Source organism: Hyposmocoma kahamanoa, unplaced genomic scaffold (genome assembly GCF_003589595.1).
Source record: "Hyposmocoma kahamanoa isolate Upper Pololo Valley unplaced genomic scaffold, ASM358959v1 92, whole genome shotgun sequence".
Taxonomy (NCBI): Eukaryota; Metazoa; Arthropoda; class Insecta; order Lepidoptera; family Cosmopterigidae; genus Hyposmocoma; species Hyposmocoma kahamanoa.
This window is the reverse complement of record NW_020654748.1, coordinates 15,232,255-15,248,579: the sequence shown is the minus strand read 5'-3', so window position 1 is coordinate 15,248,579 and position 16,325 is coordinate 15,232,255. Positions and strand designations below refer to the sequence as shown.

The window sequence follows — 16,325 nt, the reverse complement described above, 5'->3', positions numbered from 1 at the left end:
CATGACGAATATGGCACTCATTTCTAAATCCAAGATGGCGGACACGATTTTTTCAAAAAAATGCTATGTGGGTATAATTTTCGAGGTATTTGGGGATGATCAATGTGAATATGGCACTATTTGTAAATCCAAGATGGCGGGCACGATTTTTCAAATAATGGCAAGTTGGGTATCGTTTTCGAGGTATTTGGGGGTGCTCATTACGAATATTGCTTTTGTTTGAACTGTCGTGTTTGCCATCTTGGATTTAGAAATGAGTCCCATATTTGTATTGAACATTCCCAAACATCTCGAAAACGATACCCAACTTGCCATTATTCGAAGAATCGCGCCCGCCACCTTGGATTTAGAAATAAGTGCCATATTCGAAACCTAAAACCGAAAATGCCATAAGCAAACATTAAAGAAAATAACTGTTAAAATAGATTAAAAAATCGCTTAAGAATGCTCCCCTTTTAAGAAAATAAAATATTTTAATATAAAATATTTCGCTTGAGTTACGAAAAGAAAGACATATAATAAGCTATCAAAGTTGTACTGGTGGTGCCAACACTATAGTAGAAACAAATATATACTGTAAATTTGTTGCAATATGTGCTCCAATTCGAATAAAATTAATATAAATAATTATTCAATAAAGCATGAACGCAGAGCCGTTAAAAGTATTATAAAATAATGAAGTGTCCCAATCACTTACAGGAGTTAACGAAAACATTTAATGTTTATTAAAGTAAATATTAGTTCAAGATGCGCAAATAAATCTAAATTACAGGCACCACTAAAATTTACGTAATATAATTATTTTGATACAGAATAGCAAAATGGGGAGAAAAAAAATTCGTTACTTTGCAACACTTTCGTATCTTGTTGCCGCGAAATTATTTTTCTGTTTTAGTGAATATTTACATAAAAATATGAGTTGAAACGCATTACTTACTTGTGGAATGCGATGTTAGTGTCTATTTTGTTTGTCTGTTGTATTTTTACACCCATTTACCGCACATTTCGTCATTTTTAGCAAAAAATTTTGGAGCTGTTCGCGGTGCAATATGACCTTGAGCACTAACAGCCCGCGCGCTCCTGGGACGCGTTTGGAACCCTCTAACTTGCCTCACTTAGCGTGTGCGGGCTAGGTTTCTATGCGTTATTATTCTAAGCATAATACCTAAAGTAAGGCGTTTAGCACTGTAGTCTCTCAGTCGATAAAATCGACAAACAAATTAGTTTTAACGGTTGTAAAGAGCTGTCGCTACGATGTTCCAATTTTGAGAGAGAGAAAAAAAAATTGACAGTTGTGTAGTCTGAAAACAAAAGATGGGCGCGTAATTTTTTCTTTGCTGGATCTTGGTGATAAAAAAGTGCTGGAGATTATTTTTATAGAAAAACACGTAGAGAAAACGGGAAGTTTTAATTTTTATTAGTTATTTCAGACCAAAAACAACATATTATACGAGTTTCATTGGAATCAAAATTGTAACTGCCAAAAACATTGTTGGGGTAAGAGGGTCTAGTACTTACGGGGTAAGAGAAACATATGTTCCTCTTCCCCCGTATCAGGGGTAACAAACTTTTTGATGAATTGTCATAATGGAATATTGTCATATTCGAACAAACACAACTTTATATCCATATATATTATTTTATACCTATACATGTATACTTTTAAGAAATTAAGTAACATTTGTTCAAATAACGTTTTTGATTGTAATCTACAATAATTACACCACTACAATTTTATGCGTAAACAATCACACATCTTACGTTAGTTTTTAAAGCCAGCAGTAAAATTCTGGTAGCACATTGTTTGCCGTCAGGAATTTTTCGAAAATTTAATATTTTAGTCGTAAACTAAAAAAAATTTCATTTGCTCTAAAATAATGCCGTATTCTAAGAACAAACAACAATGACTCATTGCACGTTGGCTATGTGGCCACACTACTTCTATATCAAATTTCAATCGATTTAGTGAAACGGTTTTCAAAGTAGCGCGGTTATGGTGACTAGGGAAGAATAAATATTGTTAGAAGTATAAATTTATTTTTGGACCAAACATTGTTTTTCTATTATGACGATGTTTATTACATTTGTCTCGAAAAAAAGTATGTTCCTCTTACCCCACCTGACCTTACTTTATATAATAGCACTTTCGTTATCTGTAAATCCCTTGTTACTCTTCAAGTAGGTCAGCTAATGCCTCCCTACGAATGTCATATTAAGTGTGTGGGAGTGTTTACGTTAAAATTTTGGATGTTTCTAATTATACTTTAAAAAAGTTATTGATATCGTTTTACTCTCAGTGGGTAACGTATTTTCGATATTAGTGTGTGATTTTTGATATATCTAATATACATTATAATAGCTTAGACACACTGAGGGTCGTATTCTAGAACTCTACTTGAAGTCAAAATAAAACGTACATCAATAAACATTATTTGTTATCTATAAATTAAGCTGCTTTTATTAACAATAATCCTTTCAAAATCTTGCATAAAATAATATAATAATATTTTGCAGTTTCACTTTCATTTAAAATTACTCAAAACTACTTGAGCGGTGTTGTACGCTAAGCGACGATAAGCTTTATTTAAAACAACTGAATGCAACCAAGAACGCAGCCTTAGGCAAACGTCAAAATACTTTGTGGGGCAACCACAGATTAAATACTAGACTAGAGCGGCAACTAACTCCGTCAACGAACTCAAATGATTGTTACGCACGAAACTAACATTTTTGCATAACTATGGGATTTATTTTCATTGTAAACGGGACGACAGAGAGTAATATCAAGAGATACTAAATGCATTTATTTGTATGTATTTATCGATGATTAACATTATGTATTCGATTCAGTTGAATGCAATATGACTCAATGAAAGTGCAACTCTGTTGTAAAATAAAGCCGACGAATTGCAACTCTAATCCCATAACCTAACTTTTTTGGAGGGAAATTGTAACTTTAAATAATTGTTTGTTTGTTTGTTTTAATACTATGCATTGTGATAAATGAATATTTAAAACGTAGTTCTAGATCTAGATACTGCTTGTTTCCTATTAAGTTTTCCGTAGGAAAAGTGTGTTAAGAAGTTAATTAACCCGAAATGAAGCGGAAGTGGTTTTAATTTTAGTTTATACTTTGAAATATTATATTTCCTTTGGATTTGTCTTGGCTTGTTGATGTGGTATTATTAGGTTTAAGTTATGGAGTCAACAGTTTCAGTTTCAAAGGTAAGAAGGGACAATACGTCAGTTTAGTTTCACTGCATTTAATGTAGACTTGGTTAACAAAACAATTTTCGTTAATTCACTCGGTTTCTATTTACAGGGTGTGTTTCTGTTTCCTAACGGATACAAAAAGCAAAAACAATCAAAGAAGGTACCAAAAACACTGTTCGAGAAGTTATTTACAAAAGAACTTTGGTACATAACCTTTAAGAGAAATTGGAATTTTATCAATAGTGAAATACAAGTATGTAAACATTTCGTATTTCTTGTATAGAAGCTCTTAGTCTTTATTCGTTCAAGTGACCTTTTCAACATTTTCTTTACATTTCTACAGGCCTAATACACTGTATAATATAGTTCTTATTCTAAGTAAGAGTTCTATTTTAGCAAGTAAATTACAGGCAGTACCCTTCACTCGAGTGGTAATTGAGAATTTGAATAGCCTTCATGCTATTCTTTAAAGAAAAAGATAAAACAATATAATCCAAAACTGTGTCCCATCACAACATTAACTCAACCATTTGATAACAGGACCTAAACAACAGGACATACAGTGAGTTGTTGAATGATATAGTCCACTACATATTGTCAGTATACCAAGCCAATGAGGCCATCACACAAGATAGTATAATACCAAGTGCCACTCTACTTACTGGGGTGAATCAACCTGACCATGTCTTACAGTTTCGAGCTCTTATTGAGAAGATTAGGTAAACTACAGCTTTATGTTTTTTGTTTATTAGCATTTTATTACTTTTTAAAATAATACAAGTAGTTTGATTCTTTGCACCATTTAGTACTTATTATGGATTCTTAGCACCATTTTTTAGTAGCAGTAGAGCTTGTGAAAGGGTTTGTTCAGGGAAGTACTGCCACCTTACTTATTTCTGCCGCCAAGCAGTACATTATTGTAAGTGAGCATTAATGTGTTTCGGTTTTGAAAGAGAAGGACGCTGCCAAAATTACCTGTACTTGGGATAGGTAATGGCAGAGCCTCTTAGATCTTTGTGATTTAAAGCTCTAAGTGGCACAGCAATTGTTATGGACAGGCATGTTGCTTACCACCAGGTGCACGACTTATTCATCCTGTCACTTGATACCATAAAAAACAAAACTTGTAAGAAAGACATGAGTAATGCCCTAAAAGTAAGTTTAATTTATATAGAATTCAAAGAACAGGAAATGTTTGGTTTTGACTAGTATGGACAACTCATTTTGAGAGATATCAACTTCTAACCTTTTTATATTTTAATATTTACAATTAATTTTACAATATTACAGGAATGAAGTGACCCCACATATAGCAATGGTGAACTCACAGGACGCTTCAACATTAAAACATCTGGTTGAGAATGCTGTTTGGCAGTTAATACATGGGCATGAAACTGTGGTATGTAGTGAAAGTTTTGTTTTCTAAGTAATTATTCATAAATTAAAATGTTTTTACTGTTATCTAAATATAAAGATTGAACAGAATTGAATTTGCCGTAAAATTAATTTATATTCCTGCATGTCAATTAGGTTAATTTATTTTTTCAATTTAACTATTTGGCTGTAACAAACACGAGAACTGAGCTACATTTATTTTACTGAACAATTTTTATGTGTGTTACTTTGTATTATTATTTATTTTTGCTAATTTTGTTCTTATGTGCACTTTAGGATGCCACTGAAGATGATGAAATTCTATGCAGCCCATCAAAAAAGCTACGAAAGAGTCTCTGTACCATGAAAGCACTAAAGAAATGGTACAATACCATTTCCAGCAGTTCTTCACCAAAGAAAAAGAGGCACGGAATAATTAAGAGAACTTTAGTCATCATTATTCCTGATTTTGAAAGTTTCAACAGCAATGTTTTGCAAGATTTTGTTATGATAATCAGGTAACTGAAAAAAATTATAAAGTATTCCTTTTTATAAGAGTAATATAATTGAATATGTAATGAGATGCATCTCTATTTCTTCGCCTTTCTCTTTTTTTTTTAAATCTTCTAACACTTGTAAGTCCTTTAAAAAAGTTGAATAGTTATTCAACACATATTGGTTCATATTTCATCATCCATCACCTCAGTGTACTTTTATATGTCTACTTTGGAGTGAAAAAGAAAGTTCCTTAATTCTTACCCCAGCTAAATTTTCTGTAAACTAATTTTACAATGGAACTAAGTGGGGGAAATTACGGATGTTAAAATAATGATAATCCTAACAACCATTCCGGCCAGCAAGGAACTTGGAGAAAGTAATGGATTTTTAATGTGATTTCAATAATCTACTTAAATTTTCAGTTCCTATGTACCCACACTGCCCATAGTGCTGATTTTTGGCGTAGCGACGTCAGTATCGGCATTGCATAAGTCGTTTCCTTACCATGTCTCATCCAAACTTCTGATTAAGGTTTTCCACTCGCACTCATCACCCGCTTACATGAATCAGGTAAGTTTGTTTAGACGTGTTTAAATGTACTATTTCTTACAAATATAATATTGTGTGTAAAATATACTTAGTTAAATAGGCTGTAAATAAACAGCTGGGATAGCCATTCTTGATTAAAGAAAGCACTTGTCTCGTATACAGGGTTATGTTTAAAATACTAACAACCTTGCAGGACTATATTACTAAAAGGCAGCATCATGAACAACAACTTTTGATCCATGACTTTTAATAATTCATCAGATTTTACTTTCATACAAAATTAAAAATATTTAAATAGATAGCTCTAAACAGTGATAATTCTGCAAAACGCGGGAATCGTCGGAAAGGACGATTGCAAGTTTTTTTGACGGGGTGGAAATCTTTATAGATACCCCTGAGCCCAGGGAGACTCAGGGGTTATGTGGGGACTCTCCCTCCACACTGGAAGGCCTACCCCACTAAAACCCCCCCGGGTTTCCCTCTCGCCGGTTGAGTCGGCGCCGTGGGATCAGTGAACATTCACCACGATGCCGCCCGGAAACATTTACTACCTGCATGGCAGTCCGCTGCGCAGGCAGGAGACTGCTCTCACACTATCCTGTACTCACACTATCCTGCATATGGCCTACGTATGGTTTCTCGCAGGATGCATTGCAGGATTGCAGTATGGCTTGCACGCTGCGACTACATTTATAATCCTTCATTACGCGGCGGACTGATCCCTTAGGGCTCGTTCTCATTATGTCGTAACGACATAATGAGAAATTCTTAAGTGATTACAAGATTAACTGTCTTTCACGATTTCTCTAACTTTACGACGACAGACTGTCGTGACAATGGGAAGAGCTATATCGATAGTCGTCCAACGATAAATAAAACGTCACGATAAAACAGTGACGACTGATAACCGCAGCTTCAAACGATTCTGTCGTGCAAACGACAAGGTGGCTGCCGTGAACCTGCAAACGACAAGGTGGCTGCGGTGAACCGATAAATTGTCGTCTCAATCTAGTGGGAACAGCTAGACCTGACAGTCTTCTAACGATAAATAAAACGTTACGACGTAATGGGAACGCGCCATGAGCCGACCTTTTGGTTCTGAGTCTTCTTGTGCATTTGTGGTTGAAATTTGTATTCTGTAGGTGTAAATATACGGTAAAAAATCAAATTGGCTTAAAAATTTCTTAAAACATCAATCATTAATGATGCAATAAAGAAGTCATACCAAAATGAATTTTACGGTTCACATGTTAAAGGTTAAGTTTGTTTAACACTTTTTCACACTTATCTAACCACAATCAAATGGTCGGTTAGAGAGTCAAGTATCATAGCGCATCGACTGTACACATGAAGTTTTTTCCTGTTTTCAAGGAATGAACCCTGGACCCTGCAAGCGATGATACTTACCTATTTCTGCCGCTAAGCAGTAATGTGGGCATTACTGCGTTCCGGTTTTGAAGGATAAATGTGCTGGTGACATTACAGGCACATGTGACTTGTCAACTTATGTGACACTGTGACTATGCTTATCACCCTGAGGTGACAGATCTTTGCGGTTTAAAGCTCTGAGTGGCACTGCAACTGCTATGAACAGGCGTGTTGCTTTCCACCAGGCGTACTTGTTCGTCCCGTCGCTTAGTATTATAAAAAAGCTTATAATGCCGTTACCGCTGCCACGCACTCTTCGCATTAAGGATGCTATGCTCTCTGTCTAATGCAAAGGCACCAAAGGCTGATCCTGAAATCGTGGTGCTTGTAATTATTTGGGCGTCAGTGTTTGCGTAATAAGTAAAAGATATATCTACACATATTAAACTGCCTCAGTGGCCGAACGGTTACCACGCCGGACTGCCACGCAGAGGTCCCAGACTCGATTCCCGGGCCGGGAGAAATATTTGTATGGCCTACATTCATTTCTCTCGTGAGTTTGGGTGTAATTTGTGGTTGTCTATGTGTGTGTCTATGGCACCCGCGAGACTGGGTTTCCCTAGTGAGGGCTATGTTGAGTGTGTGCGTTAAAAAAAATTATGATAGTAATATTTGAAAAAAAAAAATTTCAGGTATTAGAAGACATTTTTCTTACACCTCGAAGTCCCCTGCATCTCTCAGGGAAAGCGTTCGAGTTACTTACAGATGTGTTCCTGTTCTACGATTTTTCTGTGACAGGACTTTTACAAAGTATCAAGGTACATAACTTATTTAATACAAATTATAATTATATGTACAACATACAACAGATTGAATTAATTATTCCAAGTAGGACTAGGACTTGTTTTTTTTGTATAAATATCAATTAGCTTATTTTTATAACAAAGTACAGCTGATCTTTGTTTAGCAGCCTTACTCCTATCAGCCTGTATATCTTAGTAGCAGTAGAGCTCCTCGTGAAAGAGTTCGTCCAGGCTAGTACTGCCACTTTCCCTATTTCTGCCGCCTAGCAGTAACGAGAGCATTACTGCGTTTCGATTTTGAAGGGTAAGGGTGCTGATGAAATTATAGGCACAGGGGAATTTTCAACTTATGTCTCAGGGCGATTTTTTCTTTATAACATCAAGTGACGGGACAAACAAGTTGTTCGCCTGATGGTAAGCCACACACCTGTCTATAATAGTTACAGTGCCACTCGGAGCTTTCAATTGCAAAGATCTGTAGGGCACTACCAGTACACATGGGCGAAGTGGCATTGCCCCTCAGATCTTTGCGGTTTAAAACTCGTGATTGGCACTGTGACTGTTATGGGCAGGCGTGTAGCTTACCATCAGGCGCACGACTTGTCCGTCCCATCACTTACTATAAAAAAATTACATGCAGCAAGTTACCAATCCATAAGGCCTGGATGTACTGACGTCGTATGTAGGTTACACACGCAGTCTAGTAATATCGCTTATATGCATTTGATATACTGTAATTTCATTTTATTTATAATTAGTCTTGTAACAGCTCTCTAATAACAAACATCCATTTTATAATTAAAATCTTCTTTTTAAAAACCCCTTTCCTGACCGCCAATATGTATCTAGCCTAAGATTTTTTAATTTGTATGATTGTTAATTTAATAAACACAAAAATGTTTAATAAAAATTTTGCTACAGTACTGTATGATGGATCATTATTACGGCGACAATATGAAATCTCTATGTTGCGAACGTGACAAAATAGAAGAAGTGCTCGTGGATTTAACTACACAAGATTTGGAAAACATCCGGCAACTACCCTCCTTTCGGCCGTTTGTCGAAGCACAACACTATGAAACGCAAATCAAATTATTTGAAGATGATAGTTTCTTCAAAGAAATATTATACAGGGAAATGAATAAGCTTCATGATTATTTGAACAGTTTTTACATTTGCGTGCGATTGCTCGCGCTTTTTGTAAAGGACTTGCCAAAGAATTTACTTGGAAAAACGGTAAATATGTGTTGCATTTTGTACTTATATAAATTTATTTCTTCTGTCCTTATATATATTGAGATATTTGCGTGTACATATGCCATTCGTACATGTGCACAGGCCTTAAGACATCGATGTTTTAAGTCCCGGGCACACGTTTAATTAAAGCGCGCTCGCTTGGGCAAAAACATATAGACAGGAATTTTTATGCATGTACAGGTTCAAGGAGCACCTCAAGCATGACACTTAATATTAAAATTCTACTCTATGCCGCTTACGAACTCTTAACAATGGTTTAAAGTCCAAAATATCACGCTTGATTGCTCTTGGACTCAAGAAGAAAGAATATAAAAATAATTTTATTTGATCTTATTTTCTTAAGACAAATATACAGTAAGAGCATGTTCACGTGACGATTTATACGTAAATCGCCGTAGGTGTTCACATACTGATATGCGTTTTAAATGAACGCCTGTTCGACACCACGCTAACACCGGGAACTTGTCAGCGCGCGTTGACGGGTTCTTTGAGATCATAGATTTGCCGTACTGCGCCGTTCACATGAGCGCGTATATTTTTTATCGAGGGATTAAAACGAGCCAATGTACACTCGAGACCAATATACACCTATTACGCCGAGGGTTTATATTGGCTTTTAGCATGCGAGAAAAAAAATTAGTTATTTTCGCTCTACAATAAAATTACGAATCAAAATTCTGAAGATTTTGCGGTATTTTTTTTTTCAATCAGACACAGATACAACGCCCACGTTTATGCGGAAAAGGCACGGAACTAAAACCGAGCGTACTACTCACTGGCCGATTAGGTACTTTTTACTCCCTAGGGATTAAAGGATGCACTTTATTCCCGCTACGTAAGGCTACATTGACGTACGTGTAGAGCATGAGAAGGGAAAAATACTTTAGTAGAAATGGGTACAGAAGACTTTGATTCGGATTTATTCATAAACGAAGTTGAGGAACGTTCGAATAAGATTTTAATGAGACGGGCTTGGAAACAACTTGTCCTTATATTCTGTGACGAAGAAAACAAATAATTGCACTGAAACTCCTGGTAAAGTAGTAAACTTAGTACCAATAGAGCTTCTTGTGAATGAGTTCGTCCAGGGACGTATTGCCTTACCTATTTCTGTCGCCAAGCAGTAATGTGAGCATTAATCACTACGTTCCAGTCTTGAAGGGTATTGTTATTATTGTTATTATTAGGGTGGCTCCATTTGGGGTCTATGCGGCCCCTCATCACTGCGACCATCAACTGATCTATTGTGACCACCACTAATTACAGTTCGAAGCCAAGGCCGACAGTATTAAAGAACTGAAGGACTTACCTTCCTCTCCCACAGTTTTTATGTCCTCTGGGTGTGGCCTGTGCCTAACCAGTATGCAACTTCGCACGCCCATTAGAGGGCAGCAGTGGGTGAGGAGATGCACAGGAGTTTTAGTCGCCTGAGTAACATTACAGGAGAGTTTCTCTGTTTTCCTTCTGCCCAATATTTGACATGTGTTTGTTATTATGAAGGGTAAGGGTGCTGGTGAAATTACGGGCACATGAGACTTTCAACTTATGTCCCAGGGTCATTGGCGCAGTGGCAGTGATTCTCAGTTCTTTGCGATTTAAAGCTCTGAGTGGCACTGCAACTGTTATAAATAGGCGTGTCGCTTACTATCAGGCGCACGACTTGTTTGTCCCGTCACTTAATATTATAAAAAAAAAATAGTTTAAATTTATGTTTGAATGTGCGAATTGCGGCTCTGTACCGACCGTTTCCTGTATCTATGGTACCAACACATTTATGTGCTTTTGAAGTTTGAGGTTGTAGTCTTGCCTTATTATATGTTGTGCTACCAGTTTAAAAATTGTAATATGTATACAAAGAATATTTTTTTCAGATGCGTGAAATATTCGCGAAATGTGCCAATGACTGTGTAGCCTCTACACAAGATTTCGCGGATTGCATGCAGCTTTTAGAATTCCAATCACAAGTGAAGTTAGTGGAAACAATTAAAAGTGCTTTAAAAGTCATTAATTCTGCATTAAAAATAGTCTCTCCGGTAAAACCTTTGCGATCAACGCCTACGAAGAATAATATGGAAAATATTAATCTTAGTTACGATTTGGGAGACAATTTTGTAAAGACTGTAAGAGTGCATATGGTGATGTTCCTTAAGCAAATAGAAAATGCAAATACGGAGGCGACAATCTCTACCACGTCGATGGGTAACGAGATTGACGTGGACGTTACTCCTGATAATAGATACAAACTTAAAGAGGTAAATATTTATATTAAAAATTTAACTGCCTCCGTGGCCGAACGGTTACCACGCCGGACGGCCGCGCAGAGATCCCAGGTTCGATTCCCGGGACGGGAGAAATATTTGTATGGCTTGCATTAATTTCTCTTGTGAGTTTGGGTGTAATTTGTGGTTGTCTATTTGTGTATCCCTGGCACCCGCGGTTTCTCTAGTGCGGGGCTATGTTGAGTGTGTGCGTTGTTATTATTATTATTAAATATAGATCCACTTATTAAACGGAAAAATAATTCCCAGTTATATTATTTTTGTGTATCACACCAGTTTTCCAGAGATGGACCATTAGTTACAGGCATAAACTACAGGTGTATTTATACTTAAAAAAAAGTTTTGTTTTTAGAAACTACTCCAAGCGACAAGAGTAGACAAGATCCAATCAGAGTTTGAGATGATTCGTTCCCGCTTAGTAAGTTACCTCGAAGAAATGTTCAGCAAAGGGTTGCAGCCTCCGGGACAGCAGCCGTTTTACGAGATACTATTCTTCAGCGACGTAGCCAGTGTTAAGAAGCAGATAGTAGGTGCACCAAGGGGCGCCTTGCATACTGCTCTGAGCAATCCTGTGCATTATTTGCAGGTTAGTTTTTGCTATCTAAGTTACTAAAATTAATTACATTACTAAAAATGCCTACTGATTAAATAGATTTAATCAGTAGGCATTATTTTGTAATGGTTTTTTCCACATATTATATCTAAATAGTGTACCTGTTTTGCGTACCCAATATAAGCATAAACGCTTAGTTGCCGCTGCTACGCTTCAGAACACGCCCGGCCGTTGATCGTAGTTAAAACATCAGTCGGACACGTGAAAAATGCCTGATTGTGCCATTAGAAACTGCAAAAACACCACAGCTATGAATAGATGAATGAATAGGGACGTTTCCTTTTACAGTTAAATTATTTTGTAATAAGAATATGTAGAATTTATTTTAAAACCAATTATTTTCATTTTGAACGAATTTAGAGAAAATAAATATGCAAACAAGTGTGTGCTACATGATTCGTAATATATTGCGGCTTTTACTTGGTGCAGTACACTTATAGTCCTTCTTTAGTAGGCCATGAATATCGAACGAGCGATACTTTCGTGTAATGCATTCGTTTCGTGGTACGCCCGCTTCGCGATGTCTGGCCAAATTTTACGATTCGTCATCAACTCTTTTATACGTCCCACTGCTGGGCACGGGTCGGACGAGGGTTTAGGCCATAGTCCGCCACGCTGGCCCAATGCGGGTTGGGGACTTTACACGTATTCCGAGAGTTGTGAACCTTCTTCGACCTGCATTTTTCATCACGATGTTTTCCTTCACCCAAAAGCTCATGATACATTTCAAACTAAATTTCGCACTTCAATTCCGAGAAATTCAGAGGTGCGGCCCCGGATTCGAACCCACGACCCTCTTCTTGAGAGGCAATAGGTCAAACCATTAGGCTACCACGGCTACATTTATTACGATTAGCGATGTTCAATTGATGCAACCCGGTTCACGATTCTGATCGAGATATAGAGATTTGTGATGTTATCGCAGGTACAAAAATGTGGCACGTTTGGTTTTCACATACATTACTATTAGACTATTTATATATGTCTGTGGTTTTTTTGATACCAAGTGACGGGACGAACAAATAATGCGCCTGGCGACGCGCCTGTCCATAATAGTTGTACTGCGCCTGTTACCCTGAGACAAGTTGACAAGTCTCATTTGCCTGTAATTTCATCACCCTTACCCTTCAAAACCGGAACACAGTAATGCTGACATTACTGTTTGGCGGCAGAAATAGGTAAGGTGGCAGTACTTCCCTAGACGAACTCTTTCACAAGGAACTCTACTGCTACTTATCCGACTACAGTTACTCAGTGTCGTGGACACTTTTATTTCCCATAATATCTCGACAAATTTTTATTATTTGTAAGATATGTTACAGTCACAAAGATACATAACACATTTGATTTCTGCAGTCTATCAAACTATAGAGAAATTGCAAATTACTGCGACCGGTGTAAATATTCCGCTGTATTAAATCTGAATTATTTATTCTCAGTGCTCGTGCTGCCACTTGCCGACATCTGAAAGCATGACGGACAGCCTCCCGGATGTGTGTCTAGCGTACAAGTTGCATCGTGAATGTGGCAAGCATATTAATCTTTACGACTGGCTACAAGCGTTTGCCGCTGTACTCAAACCCGAAGAGGACGATGAGCTAAGGCACCAGGATCCTAAGATTCAGTGAGTATTTTAAACGTAGTAGAAAATATTTATTGTTTCTATGTGCTTGTTGTCGGATCCTTGTATTTGGTTTTCAACGACTTTTTTTTACTATTAACTGTAATTAAATTTTCTATTGCATGTCAGAATGTTTCACCACCATGATTTTAATTTATTTTTTGTGAAATAACTCCATTAGTTTGTTATAATTATTAAGGTCGAACACTTGGAAAAAATTACTTCGATCCGGTCGGATTCGAACCGACGTCTCCTAGCAAACCGTGCCAGACGCTATGCCAACTAAGCCACGAAACGAACCAGTGGACCTCACGAATTTTTCTATGTATTTATTGTTTATCATTAAAACAATAAGTATTTTCCACTATTATATATAAAGTATATAATATATTGGCATGCAGCTCTTGTATTCTGTGTGTTAGCGAGTTTATTGAATAAGTTATAAGATACTGTACATAGTATCGTATATGTAACAAACTTTGGTTACCATCTAACAGAATTGTCGCCTGAGCGCTTATTAAAATCTATGTTTTAGTGAAGGTCACAAATGTAAATTTTTTTATTGCTACATAATTATTTCCATTTGAAGATTGAGCATGATCCTATTAGAATTGTATTTGTGACCTTATTATTGTTATTTAATTAATTTAGACGTAAAATATTAATTAAATATTGGTTTGTATTGGTCTCAATAAAACTGTACACGATCAAAATGTGCAGTGATGTCATTATTTTTATCTCATTGCTGACAATCGGCCGTATTTCCTTACCTTTAACGTCGTACGTCGATTGGTTGGTTTGGTAATATTGGCTAATTAACATTTTATTAACATGGGGCAGAAGCGAGGTCGTCCTGTTCTTCAAAAAGAGTGATAAAGTAAGTTCTTGAAGAACTATCGGCCAATCTCGCTTCTGAGCCATATCTATAAATTGTTTTTGAGAGTTATCACGAATCGTCGCGGTCGCAGGTTTGACGACTTCCAACCTCCCGAACAAGCCGGTTTTCGAAAGGGTTTTAGTACCATAGACCACATCCATACGCTACGGCAGGTTATACAGAAGACCGAGGAGTATAACCGGCCACTTTGCTTAGCGTTTGTGGACTATGAGAAGGCCTTTGATTCGATCGAGACCTGGGCGGTGCTACAGTCTCTCCAAAGGTGCCAAGTAGACTATAGGCATATCGAGGTGTTAAGGTACTTATACAAAAACGCCACTATGTCAGTCCGATTACAGAATCAGAGCTCTAATCCTATCCAACGGCAACGAGGCGTCAGACAGGGAGATGTGATATCTCCGAAACTGTTCACTGCTGCGTTGGAGGATATTTTCAAGCTTCTGAACTGGAAAGGACTTGGCATCAACATCAATGGCGACTATCTAACACACGTTCGATTTGCCGATGATATAATTCTTACGGCTGAGACCTTGGGAGACCTGAACACAATGCTCAAAGATCTCAGTAGAGTCGCCCTAAGAGTGGGTCTGAAGATGAACATGGACAAGACGAAGATCATGTCGAATGTCCATGTTGTACTCGCTCATGTTAAAATTGGGAGCATACACTCGAAGTTGTTGACCATTACGGACACCTGGAGCAGACAGTCCAGTTAGGTAAGTCGAACTTTGAGGAAGAGATCTTTCGTCGAATCCAGCTCGGATGGGCAGCGTTCGGGAAATTACAAAAAATCTTTGCGTCCAAATTACCTCAGTGTCTCCAGAGGAAAGTCTTTGACCAGTGTGTGTTGCCAGTGATCACATATGGATAAAAAACGTGGTCCCTCACTATGGGCCTCATAAGAAGGTTCAAGGTCACTCAGCGGGTAATAGAGAGAGCGATGCTCGGTATTTCCCTACGTGATAGCATCAGAAATGAGGAAATCCGTAGGTGAACTAAGGTAACAGCTCGAAGAATTCCTCAGCTGAAGTGGCAGTGGGCGGGGCACATAGCTAGGAGAACCGATGGCCGTTGGGGCGGAAAGGATCTTCAATGGCCACCGCGCACCGGACGACTCTCAGTGGGTAGGCCCCCCACCAGGTGGACAGACGATCTGGTAAAGGTCGCGGGAAGCCGATGGATGCGGGCAGCGCAGGGCCGATCGTCGTGGAGATCGTTGGGGGAGGCCTATGCCCAGCAGTGGGCGTCGTATGGCTGAATGATGGCTAATTAACGAATATTGATTTATAAATCATTCGATTGCCGATCGATGATGAATCGGATGATGAATTAGTAAATCATTCATTCAATGGGCTCTCCAGTAGCTTTTACTATGTACAAAGAACAGCGTAGGTTCTTCGGTCGTCGATCATTCATAGACATCGAGCAGGTCTATTTAAGTTATTTTAATTCAATTTAGTTTATTTTGAGTGTAGTACAACCATTCTATCGACGTCGGCTCATCTCATTCTACCATCGATCGGCTATAGATTGGTTGGTGTGGTAACAGATAACATCCATACGCGGGCTGCAAATGCGACTCAATAATCTTGATCAATGCGAATAATGATTTTTTTATGAAAATGATGCTGAAAATTTGTATCAAATAGAACCTTTAAATATTTTGTAACGACTACCTGTGAATAGTTACTAAATTGAAGGTATTGTTTTAGAGCTCGCTTCACTCGTGCGGTATCGGAACTGCAGTTCCTCGGATTTATCAAAGCCTCCAAAAGAAAGACTGACCACGTTATGCGCCTCACTTGGTGATCTACTAGTAATTATTAACTTTATTTTGATTACATAATCATGT

At 37.6% G+C, this 16,325-nt stretch overlaps 1 protein-coding gene across 1 annotated transcript; it reads left to right on the top strand.

The window, feature by feature from the left end:
* The first annotated feature begins 3,090 nt into the window (after window positions 1-3,090).
* On the top strand, window positions 3,091-16,325 carry LOC113236486 (origin recognition complex subunit 3). Its single transcript, XM_026472575.1, has 12 exons — window positions 3,091-3,225; window positions 3,323-3,466; window positions 3,754-3,932; window positions 4,504-4,612; window positions 4,885-5,105; window positions 5,508-5,655; window positions 7,695-7,820; window positions 8,727-9,041; window positions 10,934-11,314; window positions 11,694-11,927; window positions 13,394-13,578; window positions 16,186-16,325. Exons 1-12 carry the CDS (start codon window positions 3,199-3,201, stop codon window positions 16,280-16,282), a joined length of 2,166 nt encoding a protein of 721 aa, XP_026328360.1. The 5' UTR covers window positions 3,091-3,198; the 3' UTR covers window positions 16,283-16,325.

Coding starts and splice junctions, on each gene's coding strand:
- LOC113236486 (XM_026472575.1), top strand. CDS start 3,199: ATGGAGTCAACAGTTTCAGTTTCAAAG. Junction 9,042..10,933: donor AGAATTTACTTGGAAAAACG/GTAAATATGTGT, acceptor TATTTTTTTCAG/ATGCGTGAAATATTCGCGAA. Junction 11,315..11,693: donor ATAGATACAAACTTAAAGAG/GTAAATATTTAT, acceptor TTTTGTTTTTAG/AAACTACTCCAAGCGACAAG.